This window comes from Centropristis striata, chromosome 23 (genome assembly GCF_030273125.1).
Source record: "Centropristis striata isolate RG_2023a ecotype Rhode Island chromosome 23, C.striata_1.0, whole genome shotgun sequence".
Taxonomy (NCBI): Eukaryota; Metazoa; Chordata; class Actinopteri; order Perciformes; family Serranidae; genus Centropristis; species Centropristis striata.
Window position 1 is genome coordinate 11350067 of NC_081539.1, and position 21508 is coordinate 11371574.

The 21508-nt window shown below is 36.5% G+C and overlaps 2 protein-coding genes across 6 annotated transcripts; one reads left to right on the forward strand and one right to left on the reverse strand.

Moving 5' to 3' along the window:
- Positions 1-1982: 1982 nt before the first annotated feature.
- Positions 1983-11509, reverse strand: ralaa (v-ral simian leukemia viral oncogene homolog Aa (ras related)). 3 transcript variants are annotated; one of them, XM_059326748.1, is made up of 5 exons: positions 11494-11509; positions 7358-7597; positions 7044-7252; positions 6630-6804; positions 1983-5396 (listed from the first exon to the last, which is right to left on the reverse strand). In XM_059326748.1, the coding sequence occupies exons 2-5, from the start codon at positions 7469-7471 to the stop codon at positions 5274-5276; spliced, it is 621 nt and encodes a 206-aa protein (XP_059182731.1). In that variant the 5' UTR covers positions 7472-7597; positions 11494-11509; the 3' UTR covers positions 1983-5273. The 3 variants fall into 3 exon arrangements, with proteins under 3 accessions (XP_059182731.1, XP_059182730.1, XP_059182729.1); XM_059326747.1 differs by lacking the exon at positions 11494-11509 and adding an exon at positions 10413-10544; XM_059326746.1 differs by lacking the exon at positions 11494-11509 and adding an exon at positions 10391-10530.
- Positions 10684-20635, forward strand: zgc:111976 (mediator of RNA polymerase II transcription subunit 1-like). 3 transcript variants are annotated; one of them, XM_059326743.1, is made up of 17 exons: positions 10684-10838; positions 11524-11616; positions 12648-12723; positions 13650-13704; positions 13855-13981; positions 14052-14080; positions 14208-14279; positions 14376-14450; positions 15240-15316; positions 15392-15454; positions 15565-15685; positions 15793-15917; positions 17559-17677; positions 17778-17979; positions 18100-18195; positions 18970-19072; positions 20211-20635. In XM_059326743.1, exons 2-17 carry the CDS (start codon positions 11533-11535, stop codon positions 20566-20568), a joined length of 1782 nt encoding a protein of 593 aa, XP_059182726.1. In that variant the 5' UTR covers positions 10684-10838; positions 11524-11532; the 3' UTR covers positions 20569-20635. The 3 variants fall into 3 exon arrangements, with proteins under 3 accessions (XP_059182726.1, XP_059182728.1, XP_059182727.1); XM_059326745.1 differs by lacking the exon at positions 10684-10838 and adding an exon at positions 10861-11116; XM_059326744.1 differs by lacking the exon at positions 10684-10838 and adding an exon at positions 10918-10977.
- Positions 20636-21508: the final 873 nt, after the last annotated feature.

A 21508-nucleotide genomic window follows, 5' to 3' on the forward strand; every position in this document is an offset into this window, starting at 1 on the left:
AAGAATGGGACAATAACATCATGAATAACAACGTAATTCTCACATATAACACATAACGTTTATAATCGCATAACTCATTTTTTTCAAGTTTTGCAGGAAACACAAAAAACTTAACCAAAAGTGTAACATATGACATTTATTGATCATTTCACTCAAAAAGAATGTAACAAAGGTTGGCTATTGGCATAGTAATAACACTGTGTGTAAATTATGTAACTTAAGAGAAATAAATGACTTAGGCAAGTTTTTGAACATGCCTTTGTGACTTGAGCAAGATATGGTAACACTTTATTTTGAAGGTGTCTACATAAGAGTCACACAAGCCTGTCAGAAACATGACATGACAAGTATCATGAGCATTAATGTTACTTCAAAGTGTCATTAATGTTCATGATGACACATCCCATGTCATGTTTATGACACGCTCGTGTCACTCTTATGTAGACACCTTCAAAATAAAGTGTTACCATATCTTGCTTAAGTCAAAAGGCATGTTAAAAAATTGTCACATTTTATTTTGACTTAGGTATAATAAAGGGGTAAAGTCACATGATCTGATCAACTGAGGATGTAGATGATTTTACCATAGGTGGCCGGCGTCATGAGGAGATGATTTAGACAAAAAAAACCCAATTATGACAAAAAAATGAATGTCCTCTTTTAGATTAACTAAGACCTTTGGGGATGGTTTTGAGTCTTATATAAGATAAGTTTGTTCTCCAACATTTTGAGACAGATTTGCACTTTTCTGAGGTTTGTTATTATAAAAATGCAGATGTTTGCACTCTTTCACTTTTATTTGTAATGATTATTAAACAAAAATATTTTTGTAAGTTATTACATTTTTTCAGGAATTGAAGTCTCACACAATTTATTAAACAACATAAAAGCTTTCAAGACATTATGGTACATTTTTCTCAAAAACCTTGTTTAAGCTTCTTTTTATGTAGTTTTTACATAACTGACCTTAATTTCTTGTCTTGTACTCAAGTCTATATTTACCTTTATTGTTGTTGAATGCTACATAAAATACACCTGCTAAACACTTTAAACAACAAAGAGCTGCGACAAATTTGATTAAATTACTTAAAGTATTACTGTATTACTGGTATTGTACAAAGAAAAATACAAAACATATAACATATGTATGTGTACGTACACTACTTAAACATGTTTATATTGTCTTGTTTTTAATTCCCCCCTTTTAATATTTTTTTACTGTATTTACTTTTATTTATCTTCTTACTCAATCCTGGTCTATTTTATATTATTGTTAATATTCTCTCTGTGTCATGGGTCATGTTGTTGAAAAGTGGAATTTCAATACATTTTATAAAAAATATATTAAAATATTGACCACGTTCACCTATCTCTCCTCTTTCCTAAAGCTTTTAGACACCCCTAAATATTAATCCATGTGCATGTTGACTGCACTCTCCTCAATAATGTCACCAGCAGTCTGCATAGCACAGTAAATGCTATTTTTAAAACTCAAGTTCCACTGTTATAAAACAGCATACAGTAACTGCACCATATCCATTTCTGTACTATGGTAAATCAATACTTCCCCTTATCCTGCTCTGTGACATAACTGAACCTTCAGAGGTCCATAAATGCAGCACAAAGAATCAGTGTGATCATGTAAACTCAGCAATAAGAACAATGTGTTGCAGTCCAATTTTTCCTTAAATACTGCCAACCAAATTTGAGGTAAAGTCATAACAAAATTACATAATAAAGTGAGAAGATATATTAGAGAACTCACTGCTTTGATAGTGTAATTATGTGAAACAATTCTTTGAATCCCAACACCTGCATACTTCTCTTTTCTATTAATCAGATGAAGGTAAATTTAGTGTTCATTGACAAATGAGCAACAAAATGTAGAAAAAGTCCCAGAGGAAGCTTCCGCCTGCTCAGTGTAATAACTCAAGTCAAGACACAGATCTCCACACAAAGAATACCTGAATACATTTGGAAAATGTTATTAGTAATATCCACTTTATTTGCCATTTCCAAATAACTCACAAAAAAATGAATTGAAATGTAAGCTTCACCTCTTGCATTCACAAACAGATAGGCTACATTAGTGGTTATGTTCAAAATAAGTAAACATGAAGGAAAACATTTAATTGATGGCATACATACAACCATCCAACCAAAGACAAAGATATCTATTCTTTATTCCAAGGGTATTTATATAAAAGGCAAAAAAACAAGTTATTTGAGGACAGTTTGCTCATAGCTTTCACACAAATATCTGTTTTAGTATCACCCCTTAAATCTCGCTGAAAATATTCGGGCCATCAAGTCTATTAACACGAAGACAAAGAATTATGAATGTTTGCTTCTGGAAAAATAAACACTGAAACAAGAATTAGTGTTAAGCCAATGTTAGTGTAAGCAAGCACTATGGTGGTCACTTTAAGTAGCTTCACACAGCAGTTAATGTAAATGGCCGTAAGCTAAGGAGGGTTTGCCATAACAGACTGTGATTCTTACACTATATGTCAGTTTCTGCGCTTGTCACTTTAACTTTCAGTTGTGTTTCAATCACGGTCATGGTGTACTGGAGGTTAGCCCTTAAAATATATTTACCAAAACTTACTTTCTAAACATTCTGAAGCCCAAAACATTTTGGGTTTTGCCTCGCATATCTTAAAACTCCAACTCTCCACTGTGTGCTTTTCAGTTTACAAGAAATACCACGGACATTCTTTTGCATTACTGTGTTTTTGTACAATTAGCACACTGAAATATATGACAAACAACGCCTGTAATCAAAGCCAGAAAGTGCTCATGTACATGTAACTCAGGGAAGCTATTAAACAAATGCTTTCAAATATTAAAAACAGCTCACAATGTTTGAATGATGTTTGATTTTCTTAGCTTAGATGAACTAGTGCACTCACTGACAGTTTCATGTTCTTTCCTCTTTTAACATTTTTTAAATTTTTTTGCATAGACTCCATTGTTGGGTGTCCTAATGGTTAATGAAATCATTTTATGTAAATGGTTAATTGTTTCTGTCGGCATTGTACACAAACACATTTACTATTTAAAGGTACACTATGCAGGATAGTATAAACTCATACAAAAATAACCTTTTACAATTATCACTTCTTACCCAATATATCTGTATCTGTATTTTCTTTACATTTTGCTGTGTTTGGGAGGTTTCGGAGTGCCATTTTTCAGGAACAAAGCTAAAACCAAAAGAAAACCAAAACCAAAAGAAAAGTTCACAGTGCGAACAGAAAACACATATAGGAAGGCGAAACAACATGTGGACAAATTTCGTTTCAAAACCAGAATAAATCTGGGGTTTGCTTCATTTTCATTGAGCCGAAGAGGGGCCAAGTTTAAATGTTTTGTTTATAAACATTAAGCGACAATTCCTGCATAGTATGCCTTTAAACTGGAGAGTGAAACATAGCAAACACATCTGGTTGGTGGTCAGATTTTAAAATATAATAAAAATTAAATAAGTTATTTATATAAGTTAAAAACAAGTAAAAGAATGGCTCAGTCATAAGGGGAAATAAGAGAATAGATGGGCAGATTTCACAGTGTGTTTTGGTCTATGTGACTTAGCGGTTAAATCACATATAGCATTCTCATTTTGCCAATTTTTTTTACACTGCTTCAATCGTCACTTGCCTGTAAAATGACTTCATGAGGAGCGGGAGGAAATGAACAGATCAGGTATTTCATTAAGATGTCACTACAGCTTTATAACACCGGGTAGCCTTGCACAAAATGGAGCAAAGGTAAACAAAAAAAGTAGTCAATGACCTCTAAACTCTGCACATCAGTGGCAGGCTAAGATTACAGGCAAACAGAAAGGGTATCGGGGGGATTATTCACATTCACAATGGACAGAGAGGCAACAGTGATGCACTGTACATGAATTACTAAATCCCTCGTAACTTTGCATTTCCACCCGAGGCCATTCTCAATGAAATTCTTAAAGTTCCTCCATCAGTTTTACAAAGACAGTTTCTACACAAACACTGCTCACTATAAGTTGTCATTCACTTCCATTAATAAGTGGGCACTTGTTTGTACTAGCTAGCATTTTTCTTTGGTGACTGAGAGCAACTTTTTTGGACAGGTACCACCTCGCTACCATCAAGCCCGCATTCATTTTGTAATATTTTTTACGCCTTAAAATCAATCTATCCATTAATTTATTCCCACTCGAGTCCCTATTAAGTAAAAAAAGAGAGACTACAAGCTTTGTGATTAAAAGTCTGAGCCAGGAGGAGCAAAATAGGGAAAATAAAATATTTTCATGACTGGAAGCTATTTATTTTATAAACTTTAGATGACAGCATGTAAAGGATGTAGTGTTATGGAATCGCCTTTTATCAGAGCACCAGGGATTCCTTGCAACGAAAAAAAAAAAAAAAGGCAATAAAAACCACTGGCCAAGTGAGGTAAAACTTCTGAAATGTTATAATTGAAAAAGGTTCAAGTGTTGTAAAATCCCTCGTGGATTTAGGGTAATGACCAATGTTGTTTGTGCATTTGAGAGCACTCAAGTGAGTGACGCAAAGGGGAAAGGAAATGGAAATATTAGTGCGCTTATCTTCCACTGGTTGATATGATAGAGGACGAGAGAAGAAAGAAGACTTCACAGATAAATATAACTGTTCATAACCTTACCACGTAGTAAAATTGAGATGTAAAACAACAAATAGGAATGGCATCAAATTCCGGCTCCAAGTAACGATCCTTCAATTAAAATGCTTCATAGTTTCACCAGTGCAATGTACATTTCCTTGGTGGCACTTGATGAATTCTGGGTTGACACTACACTGAGTCTGTTCACCTACATTTCCTACCCAAGCTCCAGTTCCTACATCCCCATTTAAACCTTGGCTCTGACACTTCTATCTTTTCTTTTGAACTGCACAGTTGTCTGAATATATTATACACATCAAACTTTACAATGAAAGGTTTTGTAACTTTTTAAGGCTTAGCTTCTTGACAAGCTTAAAGCCTAAATTAAACACCATCCATTTATTACACTCTGTAATGTGGTCAGAATAAGAGAGAGAGAGAGAGTACATAAATTATTTGGAGTGTCAGCACATAAAAAGTTAGAGCTATAAATGGTGTATGGAGTGCCACCTTACTACTTCCTGACGCACGGTCAGATGTCCTGTTAGCTAGGAACAGAAAGTCATGGTCAGGTATGGGCACAAAATAAATGCAAAAGTCTGAGAAATGTATATATACATAAGCAGCTGTCCTGCTCTCTGTCACCACTATAAAATACAGCATCTCTCTCTAATTCTCTTGGCCAAACTTTTACTTTTCTTCTTCCCGTTCTTCTCTTTGCTGTCCTCCATTTTCCTCGCCCGGATCTCTCGCATCAGGTCAAAGAACACCTGTTAAAGAAAACATAAAAAGGAGAGGTTCACGATTATGTTTGTACATTTACACCACGCTACTCCTACTTTTCAACCCTTAAAACAGAGACTTTTTATACAGACAGCTGCCCTAAAAAAGGCATTACCAGCACCTCATGTATGAACAAACATACACAAAGTATTTTTAATCTTCAACTCACACTGAGGATGAATACGCTCATAACATTTTTTCAATTTTGTAGCTTGATTGTGGACTTTCCTGCAACTGTCTGCAACTGTTTTTAGCTTTGGTCATTTTAAACAGCATTTTTACTTATTTGTTCATCTTTTCTGTTATCTGTATTTTGAATTTGTATTTCTGTACTGTGTGTAAATGTACTCGTCATCACTGTATATGAGGGAAACCTCAGTGCCTTACGAGTTTAAATAAAGTGTATATAATTCAGGGATACAATATATTTTTACAAAAGGCACCTTTTAGGTTTGCACTTCATTAATCTCAGTAACAAAATGAATCTGTTTTGTTTGTTCTTGTTTTTAACAATAAAAAAAAATTAAAGCATTTTTTTTTAATTATTCCTTTGTGTAATCTTTTGTAGTTTGTTTTTTAGGAAAAAATCGTAAATTGGGTGTGTTGTGAAAAGATTAGAGGTATTATTTGTAGGCCTTTATTGCCTCTCTACATCTCTACAAGCAGATGTGCAGTTAATGCTGCTACTGGCTACATGTGCAGGAGGACAGCTATTCCCCTGTCCTGCAGCGTTATCAGCCCTACATGAAGCGCTGGTCATGTGATAAACCATTTTGGCTTTTTTGTTGAGAAAAGTGTGAGAAAATGCTGCAATTGTTGTCGTCCATACAATTTAGATATCAGTTCAGTTTGACTTAATACTTTGTTGGTCAGTCTGTGGGTTTGACTCTCATTGTGGAGAAATAAAAAGACTGAAGTGAGAGGAACAGACTGAGAATCTCTTATTTGACAAAAAATGTTTTGATTCAATTTAAGTTTGTGGACACAAAAATGCAGTTCAACAGTTAAATCTCAATATATTGTATTGCAATACTCACCATATCTCAAAATGCTTAAAATCGCAATAATATCATATTGTGACTCAAGTATCGGGATAAAATCGTATCGTGGGACCTCTGCTGATTCACACCTCTAGAAAACAGATTTTTTTTCTTCTAAAAAACGTTTATTTGTAATGAAAACCCAGTCGTACTGACGTAGCCGTAGCGGCTGACACTAACCTTGTCAACATTGGCACGGGTTTTGGCAGAAGTCTCCACGTAGCACACGCCCCACTGCTCCGCACGTGCCTTTGCCTCGTCTGCGCTAACCTGCCGTCGGTCGTCCAAATCTGACTTGTTACCTACCAAAAGAAAGGGCACATTCTCGTCCTCCTTCACTCGCAGAATCTGCTCTCTGCAAAAACAAAAAAAAACTGTCATTCAGCCATGAATTATGTAAATAAAAACAATACACTTGCTAAAGTGGCTGCATAAAAACGGTAGAAAATACAGTGGCCTTTAATGATGTTGTAGAATTTCTAAACAGCATACACTGTTTATGCATTTCAGCCAGGGAGGAATGCCTAATGGTCACTGTCATTAAATCGTAATGGATGGAAAACTGTCTCGTTAAAATATTGTGTGCTACTGGACCTGAAGTCGACTGTTGCTGCAAATGATTCCAGTTCTGTGATGGAAAATACACAGAGGAAACCCTCGCCGCTGCGGAAGTAGTTATCTCGAATGGCTGCATAGTCCTCTTGTCCAGCTGTGTCAAGGATGTCGATCTGTACCTCCTCTCCGTCCAGCACCACTTTCTTCCTGTAACTGTCTGCTTTGGTGGGCTCATAGTCTTCAACAAACTGTGATAGGGGAAAATGTTGTGGTTATCCATTATGCAAATGGAGAATTGTCCTACCTCAACAACTCGTGATTTTTATTTGATTGTTATGATGCACGTTGCTCACCTCATCATACATGAACTGAAGCGTGAGGGCTGATTTCCCAACTCCACCACTGCCCACCATTATCACTTTGTGAAGGGCTAGAGAGTTCTGCCCTTTTGGCTTAGCAGCTGCCATGGCTCTGTGTACTGAGAGATCCGAGTGTCAAAGGTAGAAAGTTCAAGGCGGAGCTGGAGGTGGAGGGAAGGATTGTGAAATGAAGACCGTAAAATCCAGCTGCAACAAGGGGCCAAATGATAATTCCTGGGGAGAAAAAAAAGAAAAAGAAAGAAGACATCCTTAGATATTTCATCATCATTTCCGAGGCTCTGGATTCCATTTCTGCTGTTAAATTGCAAAGCCATCATTGTGTCTCATAGCAGTAAAATAAAACTAGGAGAAACTGCCATTACACCATAAACGTAGTGCAGAAGATTATTCTCTGCACCTGGTTAAGACTACAGTGAGATAAAATGTGGTAATTACCTCACTGGCACCAGACTGATGCATTAGAAACTGTTTTATAATCAGTATCTTTCATTATTATTCCACCCTGCAGCTATGTGTCTGCAGGAAGATTATATGTCCCTTAAAGTAGCTATAGTGGATACTGTTCCTTTACTTTTTCTTGGCAAGGAAAAATATTTAATTGCTGAGAAAATAATAGCAACATGTCCCCATACACCATGTAGTTATTATGTGGGTGAATTAAACAAAAATATCTGCATGAACATTAAAGTTTAAGAAAAAAGGTCCCCCAGAAATGTGCATTCATCACATTTAATCTTATAGATCAGCAAAATGACAAAATTAGAAGCTACCTCATGAATGTAAATGCTATTTTGCAGCCAACCTTCACATGCTGGATATCAGACTAATCGATTAGTGTAACTAAAAATGTATAGTAGTAGTGAAATTCAAAGAATCAATTTAGTCAGTTTTTCAGCAAAGAATCCTAACACTTTCAGTTTCCATGTCTCTTAAATGTGAGAAGTTTATACTATCCTGTGTACATAATAATATACAAAATAGCTTTTTTGTATAGATTTTTGATAAAACAAAGTATAAGACAACACCTTGGGGTCGGCAGGTTTCACAGTGCATGTTTCACTGTTTTCTGACATAATATTTCCAAAACAAACAGTAGAGATAATCAGCCGGTAACACTAACAAAAATAAGCATTAGTTGCAGCCCTAACAACCACGTCATTTGCAAACCTGTAAATACTGCTTGAGGCATTCTTTGAGAAAACCTAACAACCTCAATGATAAATAGTAAACTTAACTATTGTACATCATGACAAACACTTAGCAAATTCCACTAACCCAAGAAGAACCTGTGAAACTCACTTACCAAAGAAATATAACTTTTTTAAAAGGTTCTGAGTAACATCTGGCAGTATTTTCCAAACTTTGACAGGACTGGATAAAATCTGACATATGCCAAAGCCATTTAGTGGTTACTTTCCCATACGGGATGGTCCAAAAAAGACTATGTGAATACCATGAAGTGTGTGTTAATGCTCTTTTCCTATCATAGGCCTGCACAAAAACTCTGGGGATCGGGGATAAAGATGGGAAGGCAGCCAATAGGTCATTATCCAAATTAACAAAAGGGGTGTATGCACTTTAAGTCAATATTAAGATTTAGTGCAGGAGGCTATGTACTTTTACTTAAAACCATTTAAAAGCCCCACAGTAGGTAAATATATCTTGTAACAAACAGTTTGTAGTGGGTTTGCTAACCCATATACCGTCACACTGTTAAAATAATCGCCTGAGTCATTTTTTGTCAAAATTGGGGTTTTTTGCCTAAATCATCTCCTCATGACGCCGGCCACCTGTAGTAAAATCACCTACATCCTCAGTTGATCAGATCATGTGATTTTACCCCTTCAAGATAATGGCCTATGTCAAGTGTGTGACTTAAGCGGATTTATTATGCCTAAGTCAAAATAAAATGTGACTTAGACATTTTTTTGAACATGCCTTTGCGACTTAAGCAAGATATGGTAACACTTTATTTTGAAGGTGTCTACATAAGAGTGACACGAGTGTGTCATAAACATGACATGGGATGTGTCATGAACATTAATGACACTTTGAAGTAACATTAATGTTCATGATACTTGTCATGTCATGTTTCTGACAGGCTTGTGTGTCTCTTATGTAGACACCTTCAAAATAAAGTGTTAATATATCTTGCTTAAGTCACAAAGGCATGTTCAAAAAATTGCCTAAGTCATTTATTTCTCTTAAGTTACTTAATTTACACACAGTGTTATTACTATGCCAATAGCCATCCTTCGTTACATCCTTTTTGAGTGAAATGATCAATAAATGTCATATGTTACACTTCTGGTGAAGTTTTTTGTGTTTTCTGCAAAACTTGAAAAAATGAGTTAGGCGATTATTTTAACAGGGTGACGAAATGTTAGGCAAGTTAACTAACGTTTACAATAACAAAAACAAGTATGACCTCATAATCAGGCGTAACTGTAATTAGGTGTGTCATCTTAACCGCTAAACACGTTCATGAAATTGACTCAATAACGTTAATAACAACAATACAACAAGATGGTTTATACTGTTAGCTGACAAAGCCACAATCTCTCCTTGAGATAATAGATTGAGATTGAGATAATAAATAACACTGCGCAATCCTCTAATAATCATGTTAACTTATTAACATGTCAACAGCAGGTAAACTAGCTAGCAGGTTGACTACAGTGGAGCGACGTGGCTAACAGGCTAACTAACCAACCCGAGCAGGTTAACGCCACCTGGGCGTTAATTAATTGACATGAGAGGGAAGTTCAACATGAAGATAGCTGCTCATATGAACAGACAACCCCCTTAAAAAAGCACATAAGCAGCAACAGATGTTCGGTCGATCCTCGCTAGCCACAGCTAGGGTCATGCAAAAAAAGGGCTAGCAAGCGATAACAAGCAGCTAATCACAACTAAATGATGCAGCGTTTTAAAAAATAAAAGAGAGCGAACATGAGCAGCAGAAAGCGTTAAAACAGCAGTATTTATGTGACTGACGTGACCTACCGGGAAATTAAAGAGTATTCACCTCGGTACGATGTTTCACGGAGGTTGAATTATGGTGGCAAGATGAGAAGACTCAGCTAGCTACTTGTTAGCTCATGGCTAGCTCTCGTGCTAACTCCGGAGACTTAGCAGCAGACCGATGCACGTCCTCCTGTGGGCTTGGCTCCGTCTGACAACGCCCGCCCGCCTGGGACAACCAGTCTGGTTCACTTTTTGTCTAAATGTAACATCCATTTGTCAATAAAAAAAACATAGCATGCCACTTATGAATAATAATATATTTTTCTGATTTATTTATGTTCCCGTTTGGACATGAAATACAGATTAGGGGTTAGTGGAGTGAACATGGATAATTGATTAATTGGATAATCCGCATAAATGTTGGCACGTTTGTTCAACTGGAGACCCTTTGTCAAGTCAGCAAGAGTGATAAGCGCTCAGGAGCCAGGTAATGTTGGCCTAAAGTTTTTGTATTTTATTTTCAGGCGAGACACCACATGCAAAATTGTTTTTTTTTTCTCAAGAGATTATAGGCTTTGCTTTCCTTTCAGATTAGTGGAAAGAAAACCTCCAAAGTACAAATTTAGGTGTTTATTTTGCTGCATTTCGCCGATTTGCGTCTGTAGATTTCTCCTAAATTGACCAAAAGTTTGCATTAGATCAAGCATTATTTGCCTTTTTTTGCACAAAATTTAAGAAACAAACAAAGAAAAGAATACAATTAAGGTTGAGTAATCAACGGGTTACATGGTGCTATCTATTTGTTAATTTATTTATTTGTTGCTCTTTTCTCATCTCTAGTGTCTTGCATAATGTACAAAACTTTGCAGTAGATGTCTTTAAATGCCCTTTTCCTAAAATCAGTTATTATTTTTTCAGAGGTTTGATCAGGTAAAATTCTTGTATTGCAAAATAAGAATTGTCTTAATGTAGCCTAAATTAAAAAAAAAAAAAAAAAAAAAAACTGGGGAAGGTTCATTGTATCTTAAAAAACTAAAAAACTCCCCTCCCCTAAAATAAATAAAAAATATCACAAAAATACAGAAATCGAAAAAAATGCAATAATAAATTTAAGCTTTCAGATGCTGATTTAATATTCTTACTGTTAGGTGTTTTATTTTCTCCTTCTGTAGGCCTTAATTATGAAGTCCATAATCTCTGAGCTGCACTTGAAGTTTGCAGAAAAGACATGGAATGAAACCTTTCAGCTTGTCCGAAGATGCATGGTAAGACAAAGTCCAGTAAACGTTACGTCTGTCTTCATCACCTTGTTAGTTTTCCCACCCCCCCACCCCCTCTTTTTTTTTTTTTAACATACCACAGTGCTAATCGTGGAGATCACACACAATTCCCACTGGGTTATTTGAAGATATGCCCCTTTATTATTGCTATGCAGGGATAAGTGATGGTTGCCTAAATAAAATTATGATGTTATGAGACTTGTTACTGGATGGCTTCTCTAATATGATGATGTGCTGCAAATCAGGAACTGGTGTGGTCATGCACTGAGAGTGAGATCATCTGTCCTGGAACACACGAGTCTTTGTTGAATCAGTTAGTGCGTTGACGGTTAGTTGTTTTTTAACTTGCCTTCGAGGCCTGAGCTTTGTTCCTGGTATGTTTTTGCCACTGCCCTGCTGGGTAAAACAATCACTATCTGTTCATTGCAGGATGCATCACTTGCAGATGTTTATCATTTTACAAGTTTAGGGCCAAACATGCAAAGCTTCATAGATGCTGGTGTCTTTTGCTCAACAAAAAGGCTGCTCTCAAGTGATTTTAGCACTGCTGTACTGACTATGAGAGGGTGTGTTAGTTTTCTTTAGATCCATCATGGGTGGAGCTGCAGGACAGATAATACTTTTGGATTAATACAAAGTGGAGCTTGGCAGTGGTCAGTCTCTGGAGCCTCGTAAAGAAACTTGATTACTTGGTGGTCTGAAGTGTTGTGTGGTCCAAAGGGATCAGGCAGCTGGGGATAGTCATACAGTTTCCTGCCAGGAGTGATGCTCAAGAGGACTTTTATAGCACCAAGATTCTCAAAAACAATGCAATGCTCGCTGTATTTTCACAGGCAGCCTCTGTGGCTTTTAAAAACATACCCATCCCAAAGTGCAAAGCATCCAAATGTCAACATTCCCCTCTGCCATGGTGTCATAGGATGGGCTGGGAGGACCAAACACTGTTTACACAAGGATGACTTCGCCACACAACTGCTCCATTGTGTTTTCTTTTTCTTTCCTTTGTCCCCCAATAGGACAAACCCAAAGATGAATCCATTCCCTGTAAGCTGCTGGTTAGATCACTGGAAAGGCTCCAGGAAGTGTTTAATGGTATGATTCTGTATCTAATGGAATGCCATTTAAGTTAAAATAATATAAATACATTTGCCAATGAAATACATGTATATCTTAGATCCTGAAATGAATAAATGAGGTAATAGATACACAAATGCATTTATTTATTTAATAAATAAAAAGGGCTATGAAATAAGCCATGAAGTAAATAAATTGGGCAATAAATATGTAAGTAAATTTACCTTTTAAATAAATTAATGTCTATAAAATAACCCTGAAATAAATGAATGAGACAATAAATATAAGAATTCAATTTCTTATTTAATTAGTAAATATGGCTATAAAATAAATCCTGCAATAAATAAAGGAGTCAACAATATATAAATACATTTGGCTATTAGATAAATAAATAAACATAGAATAAAATAAATATGCCTATAAATTAAATCCTGAAATAAATAAATGAGACAATAAATATATTCATTCATTTTCCTATTTAATTAATATATATGGCTATAAAATAAATCCTGGAATAAAGTAGCCAAAATGTATATTAATTTGCCTATAAATAAACATAGAATTAAATAAATATTGCTATTAAATTAATTAATTAATTAATTAATTAATAAATGAGGCAATGAATAGATACATTTGCATATAAAAAATAACATGGCTATGAAATAATGGAATTAATACATGTGGCAATAAATATATAAATAAATTTGCCTATTAATTAAATAAATATGGCTACGAACATAATCCTGAAATAAATTAATAAAACAAAGAATACACAAATATATAAATAAGTACACACACTTTAATAAATGTTAATTTTTATTTTAAGGGAAAACATTTTTTAATAATTCCAAATGTCTTTACTTCAGCAGCTTCCATATTATACAGTATGACCTTCCACAGTATGTATTAGTACATGTGACTGAGTTTGTCTCTGTGTGTTTCAGTGTCCTCCATGAAGACCATGAGGTCTCGTCTGGAAGTGATTGCCAAACAACAAGGGTAGAGTTGCGATATTTGACTTTAAAGCCCTACAATAACTTTTTTATTGGTTTAATGCTCTTTAATGACCATTATAGAGCTTAATTTCTCCAGTAATAAAATATTTAGTGGCACAAATTTCCTCCCATATTCCCGCTCTGTCCTCCCTAGAATGGGTTTCCACATTACTGAGGCCACATGCTACCTGACGGCTGATCTGTTCTACCTGGAGGTGGTGTTGCTGCCGTGTGGCGGGGTGGAGGAGGTAAAAGTGGCTCCACACGGAGGCTCCCCTGCTGTAAGTGGACACTGCCGTTCAAATTACTCCCCTTCGCTCTGCGTGATAATAAAATTAAATTGTCTTGCAGCCCAGTGAGTGCTTTCTACAGCTGCTGAGGTAAGCACTGGAGCGATGGTAAATTTTAACGCTGACATTTTGCTTGCGAGCTGCAGATGACGCCGTTATAAAAGAGATTACTAAAAGATGAATGGTTTTAGATGCTGATTGTACTGTTTCTACACAGGTCAAAACATTTTGCTGAGTTCTCCATGAAGTTGGCAGGCCTCTTCACCCAGTACAACGTCCCTGGAGACAAGTAATTCCTCTTAAAATATTATTCAATCATTAAAACTTTTGGCCTCTGGCAATCATTTAGTTTTTATCTGCATTGGTCTTTTTTCATTTGTTTCAGTGAAGTCAAATTGAAATTACTTGCCTCTCTGCAATGCCTTGTGAAAGACTTGGAGCAAATCTCACATTTGCCGAGGTAAGTGACGGAAGATCAGATAGAAACTTTATTCTGGGGAAAAACTGTTGTGCAGCTGTACAAAGTCGGAAATGGTGCAAATGTATAGAGTTTGATTAAGAAAAAGAATATCGGTAAGATGCAAAAACAAATGTTCTGATGCCAGAAATGTAAACAGGTTAATGACCAAAAACTTTTGTGCAATAAGTGCTGCAGCGACTAGTCGGATCAGGCTGTTGTCATTCACTGTTTGTACATACATTATGAAAAATAATGCACTCTAATTCAAAGATAACACGCTCATCATGAGCTCGGAGGTGCAACTTTTTCGCCCCATACTGAAATTTGTTTGGCGCCGACCCCTAGTGGCAATAGTAATTATGACAGGAGCAAAGGATTTTAAGGGGATGCAGTATAAGGAACAGAAAGATCCATTTAGGGAAAGTGAGCATCAATTTCTGTATGTAAATACATCATAGTCTTTGTTGATCTATGTCACCTACATAACTACATCCAGTAGTTATGTGCAGAAGTCTTTTTTTTTTGTTTTTTAACCAAACCTCGATCTTATTCCAGGCTATAATCAAATTGTTGCCTAAACAAAACAATTGTAGATGTAGCAGCCTTTTTTTCAGTTTTTATGTCTCCAATGTTTGTGCTTTTTTATTTTAGTAGTTGTGCTGCAAATGTGATGTTTATATTCTTGTCTTTATGAGATGATCTGGTTGCAATACATTTCCCAATTGGGGATTAATAAAACTTTATAGTTGTAATCTAAAATCTGGATCAGCAGAGTTGTTTTGATTTCAGGGTGCCAAAGGACTCTGACCCCCAAGTGGACATGATTAACAATGGCAGGATTGGGCATCTGATCACTGGAAAAGAAGGTACAAAACCAAGAAGAAAAACACAAGTTATGCATATATATTTTTCTTCAATTAATATTTAATTCATCACTTTAGATTGCCCCCTGTCGATCCAGTTCTATATCCCCCCGAGTGATGAAATAAAACCCACAGATTTACGTAAGATTTTGGCTCCTTGCTTTACAGACCTGTTAAATGTTCGCATGCATATAGGAATATGCCTCATGCATTTATTGTCTTTATCGTAGTTTTTCCTCTTTGTTTTGTAGAAACGACTGATGCAGAGACGTTCATCCAGGCAGCACAGGTGACTGTAGGCGACAGCGATGTGACCCACAAGCTTCAGATGGCGTCTGTGATCCCACTGCCTGCACAGCTGGATCCCCAGGGGTGACATGTTCCCGTTTAATCTCTCACTCAACAGGATACTTTTCACTTTACATCCCACTGTGAATGTGGATGTCACATTGATGAGGTATAACTGCGTCCTGTTGCAGTCAGCCCGTGTTCCTGCCAGTGAGTGAGGCGACACATGAGACTCTGCCTGCCTGCTTTCTGCTCAGACTGCAGCCAGCAATACCAGTGATGTCATCTTTTGTAAACAAGCTCAGCCAAATTACAGGTCAGTGTGCAGATAACAGGTTTAAAGGCTACAGGTGAAGAGGGTAAACCATTTAATTAATAGTTATGGCCATGACACTTACACACTTACACTTGCATTCACCCTCCTGTTATGTTGCAGGTCAAATTAACACATTTCAAAGTTTAAATTATTTTTTTTAAATTGCTAAGTGTTTTTTCGTGATGAAACTTCTTCTGCTTTTAGTTTAATCAACATATAAAATTAATGGTTCATTTCACATATTTGTATGTCGTGTTAACTTAAAAATGTCACTCCATTAAAACAGAAACAAATCAAAATATATAATTTTAAAAAATCAATGTCATGTAAAAGTATTTTATTTTATATTTTGATTTAAATTACATTTACATTTTTTTTTTTTTTTTTTTAAATGAAAAACAAGTAATCCTCATTGAACCATGATCTGTGAGTGGTAAACAACACTATTGCACTAAATATTAATTGAAATGGTCAGTAATGGAATTAATACTGAAATACTCTGTTTATTGGAATTTTTTAGTTTCTGACACTTTTGTATCATTAAACATGCCCCGGGTCAAATTGACGCAAGAACATTGGGTCAAGAACAACAGCTGTTCCTGAGAAACGAACATAACTGGAGAGTTAAGATAATTTAAAAAAAAATGTATATTATTAGATATGTGCTAATTTGCAAAACAGAAATCTAAACATTAAATAAAGCCAGGTTCAAAATTATTGTTTTTTTATTTTGTTAACATATTACATTCAAAGGTTTTAACAGAGGTAATGTTGCAATCTCTTTTTATTACTCCAGAAATTTGGTATTTGAATTTTTATCTCGAACATGTAAAAGATTATCATACAAACAAGGAGAAAAAACATGAAAAGAAAGTAACAGTTTCAAACATTGAAAAGCTTAATACAGAAAAAATAATAAAACACTGAGTAAATCATCTAACATGTCCGAAAAGGAGTGGGAAGAAGTGCAAACTTAAATCAAAGTTCTGCCATAAAAACACATTTTTTCAAAACGCATGTTTGGTATTAAAATGTTCTATAAAAGCGATAAAAGATACACACACACTTAACTTTTCAGTTTTATTCCCATCTGTATTCTGAAGGTTTTGGTCATGTAAGTGCTACTAAAGTGGAGATTTCTGGCTCAGATTATGGGAAGAAAACGTTTTTTTTTTTTTTTTTTTTAAATGGCCTTTACAGATGTGTCTTATAAAATTCCATATATTTTGCAAAACACGACAGGTGAATAGAGTAAAATAATTAACTTTTTATAGTTAATTATATATATAACTTTTTATATATATATATATAATATATAAAAAAAACATGGAACCTTCCCAGTTGATTATATACATTAAGACAGTTATTTTTTGTATTACAAGTTTTCTGAAATGTTATGTTTAAATATGCAAATGAGCCATGTTTAATGCTAACTTTTGGTACATTATGGAGAAATCTACTGACGCTGATAAACAAGAAGACAAGTTATGGTAGCAAAACAGCCCAAAATCTCAAACTTGACCAATGCATAAAAAGTGCATGTAGTGTCACGCTTTAAAAATTCTTTATTTGAATATAAAGTCAACAAGCACGACCCGATCATCATATGCTCTCCTGCTCCCTCTGTGTGATATTTCATAGATGTGGCCATACCAGATGTTGACCTGCAGTGGGCACCCTTACCCAAGCTTCTGATGAGACGTTCAAGTGCACACAGCCACAGGGAGACATTAGATGAGCAGGATGCTATTTCCACAGTGGTATGTGTCAACACCACACAGTTAACCGGGTTCATCTCAAGCTAAATTATGACACAAGCTTTCGATGTACTGTATGATTCAGCACTTTTTCTCCGTCCAGCCTCTTCCTGGTGGCGTGATGCACAGTTATATCCTCCCTGGAGCTGCATGGGAGGCGCCTGCCCAGAGAGGGACTGTAGTGGACAGGGTTCCCTTCACCCTGCCTGCACATGTCCCGGCCCTGCTGGAGCTGCTTCGTCATCAGTGCGTCATCAACGCCCTGCTGACGAGCTGCGTCGCCGCTCCTCAGTGTGCCAGGACAGGTAGGAGACATTTTTAAATCACAGGTTTGGTTAAAATGGAAGGTCATCCATGCATTAAAAATCTAAGAAAATGAAATTAGTGAGTTATGTTATTGTTTTAATGATGGATTCTGCTTTCAGGTTCGGCTTGTGACCGACACTTTGAAGTCCTGCCGGAGTCTGAGAGCAGCTTTTCTGTGACCTTCCATCGACCTGACACCGACTCCCTCGCTGTTTGTAAGCACTTTAGAATCTACGCCAAAGGCCTTTTTATCTGATTGGTCTTTTGTTCTTTGGCAGATAAATCTGCAGGGGTGGAGGAAGGTAATAAAAGTAGAAATATGTCCCCTGTAACTGTTAGATATTACAGTATAATATAATTATTTCTCGTGCAATAATATAAAAGCAGGATTTTACTGGCATTGTTGGGTGAGGTGGAGCTCAGTTTGAAGTAAAAAATATTTTCATTACGAATTAATCACGATTATACAGAGCCAGAAGTTACACCTCCTGTTTCTCTTGCCAACCAAGGGAAAATAAATCAAAAGAATTAAAAAATATTAGGAAAATAGAAAAATAAAGAAAATCCTTTCATTTATGAAGCTGAAACCTTTTTTTTTTTTTTGCTTTTTTTTTTTCATTCAAAATAAAATTATCAATGTTGCCAATCATTTTTTTGACAGTCAACTAATCATTTTTAGCCGTTCTTGTAAAAATATATAAATAATTGTAGGGAAATAGATATTGGAATTATTAAAAAAAATCCCCCCCAAGTCCTTTAATTTGTGAAGCTGAAACCATGAAATATAATATTTTTTAATGAAAAATTACTTAATAAAAATAGTTGCCAATTTTTTTTCAGGATTGTAGTGAATTATGTATTGGTGTAGAAGTACAGAATGGCAAAGAAAAAAGACTCAAGTAAAGTACCTTAAGTGCAGAATTAGTTAATGTACTTAGTTACATTCCACCACTGGAAATCTTACTTTTATTAATTTTTTTTGCCCACAGTACTGGTGAATGTACCGGATCCTCATCAGATTACCTGCACTCTGTTCGGAGCAGGAATAGGGAATGCTTCTATGGATGAACACCTTTCAGCTGTCATGCAGAGGTATGACTTCATGACTTACATCTTCATTTCATACAGTTTAACAGGATGCAGGAGGATAATGGCTCAGGGTTTCCCTTATGAGTACATGTTGCATCATGAGGAAAATTGACTTTAACATCAGATCAGTACTTTAACCCATTTAGGCCTAAAATGCCTGTAAAACCTAGCCTGGCTAACACCAGACCAAATCTCATTGGAGATTAGGTCTGGACACCTTCAATGCTTTTCTCCGTAGAGGAGGTGTGGTTTACGATCCTCCAGAGCCGTTTATTGGACGCTTAGAATGTCTATCAAAGTGTCTGTAGGTAGCTCTTAGCCAATCAGATCAGTTATACCAGATGACGTAGTAGAGCAACAGAGATGGATGTTTGTTGTGTGTGTGTCTGTGAGAGAGTGTTGTTTGCTGCAAGATTATTTATTTTCACGCTTTATTCCCCCTCATGTCATTCTGCCACACACATCCACTGATTTTATGGGCAACAAACAAACAACAAGAGATCACCAGTGGTGACCAGCGGTCTCGGCAGCGCCGAGCCGCCGAGACCGCTAATAGCCCCGCTACCGGTGATCTCGCTACCAGCCGGGGGACAGCGGAGCCGCCGAGAGACCTTTCGCCTTTCAACTTTCGCTCTAAACTATTTAAAACACCGTCTACAGCTAAAGAGAGTTTCGCGTCTGCAGCAGCCATTTTGGATCCGGAAAGCTTCCAAGTGCCGAGTAGTACGCGTCATCGTCTCACCGTCCCTCCCCGCTCTGTGATTGGATCCTTAAAACAGGGCTAAGATCTCCCTCAAGTTTCCAGACCCCGCCGCAGTTTGAAATTAAATTAGAGCGCGCAAGGCAGTCTGGGTATACCCAGGCTATGTAAAACCTATATTTGAGAGCTTATACATGTGGCTTTTATAAGAAGTTGAGTTTATTTGTCCAAACCTTCAATAAAGTTTTTTTTTTTGTTTTTTTTTAAATCAACGTGTTGCATTGTGACACTCCCACATGTATTCTGATGCATTTCATTGGCCAAGTGACCGAAAATAGGTGGAAAAAACTACAAATACTACAAAACGACGTATCCGATTTCCCGGCTTAAATGGGTTAAAAAATGTGCCAAACTCTCCATCTTTGCATTCTGTCCACTCAGGTCCATGTCGGTTCCTGTCACCATGAGGACGCTGTACAGCAAGCTGGAGGAGCTCACCTCTGCTCCACTTTCTCCCAGCCGCCCGGCCGCCACAAAGGCCGAAAATGACCACTCATCTCCCTCGAGCACCGCCGCGACCGACACCAACGGCGCCTCGACCATGATCCCCCAGAGTTCAGCCGTGCCAGAGGACGGCTTCAGTGTTTCTGGTTCGGCCTGCTATGGCATGTCTGTAGCCAAATCTGAGCTGCTTCCTGAAATAAACACAAGTCCTGCTGTCAACCCTTATCCATTCCCTGCTGTGGGTGTGTTCTCAAACTGGATGAGCAGTAACGGCCAGCTGTCAGAGCTGATCTGAAACCGCATGTTTGTTTACATGACTCATGTCGTTTTTTAAACTTCAATAAATATTTTGGTAAAGTTTTTTTCCCACCTAACATGTCATGTGTAACTTATATATTTTTTTTATGTCAGCTTAAGATGCTGTGAAACTGCAGCAGTTTGTCTTTGCAAAAAAAAAAAGAAGCTAGATTTAACATCCTGTGACTGGATGTTTTCCCTTGATCTAAAGAAGTTGGGACGCATGCACCAGGTAGAATGCATCAAATGCAATAAATAAAAGTTTAGTTTGAATATTAAATACATTTGCACTGTATTCAATTGAATTTAGGCTCTGTATTCTGTTTTTGTTACGTTTTTGACAGCGTCCTAAATTTTTTGGAAGTTGTACCAAATGCTTCTTGGAGCCTGAATGTTTAAACAATAATACGATACTTTCTGACGCTGTTGATAAATTAATCTGAAGAGTTTTATGTCCCAGTGTCCCCAAAATATCTCCAATATTCCAACTATAACAAAGCTACTTGGTCTTTCCTCAGGATAAGATATTTCCAAAAGTATCTCCAGAATTTAACTTGTTTTTGTAAGTGACTTTTAACTTTAACAATGGCAGAAAAAATATCAAAATGAGGGTAATTCTGAAGTATAAGTAGTCCCTTGGGCTGATTTTGCTCCGTGTATGATCACATCCATCTCCTGCAGAAAGCTGAAGTGTTTCTCGCGATGCATTCCAGTGTGGCAGAGATTGCTGCCTGTAAAGGTTTGAGGTTTGGCATTTGACCTCACTCAGACAGCCAAGGGCTGGGTTGATTGGTACCATGTGAGCCAATCAAACATTGTTAAAGTGCATTCTTGACGGTTTGTAAGAACAAAGTAGAGATCAACACAATCAGAATAACAAACTGCTGGATGCATAAATGATATCAAGGGCAGGGCTCGATTTGTGATCTACATAAAAT

Coding starts and splice junctions, on each gene's coding strand:
- ralaa (XM_059326748.1), bottom strand. CDS start 7,471: ATGGCAGCTGCTAAGCCAAAAGGGCAGAACTCTCTAGCCCTTCACAAA. Junction 7,253..7,357: donor TTCAGTTCATGTATGATGAG/GTGAGCAACGTG, acceptor CCCCTATCACAG/TTTGTTGAAGACTATGAGCC. Junction 6,805..7,043: donor GCAGCAACAGTCGACTTCAG/GTCCAGTAGCAC, acceptor TTGTTTTTGCAG/AGAGCAGATTCTGCGAGTGA.
- zgc:111976 (XM_059326743.1), top strand. CDS start 11,533: ATGAAGTCCATAATCTCTGAGCTGCACTTGAAGTTTGCAGAAAAGACA. Junction 14,081..14,207: donor TGCTTTCTACAGCTGCTGAG/GTAAGCACTGGA, acceptor GTTTCTACACAG/GTCAAAACATTTTGCTGAGT. Junction 17,980..18,099: donor TCCTCAGTGTGCCAGGACAG/GTAGGAGACATT, acceptor TTCTGCTTTCAG/GTTCGGCTTGTGACCGACAC.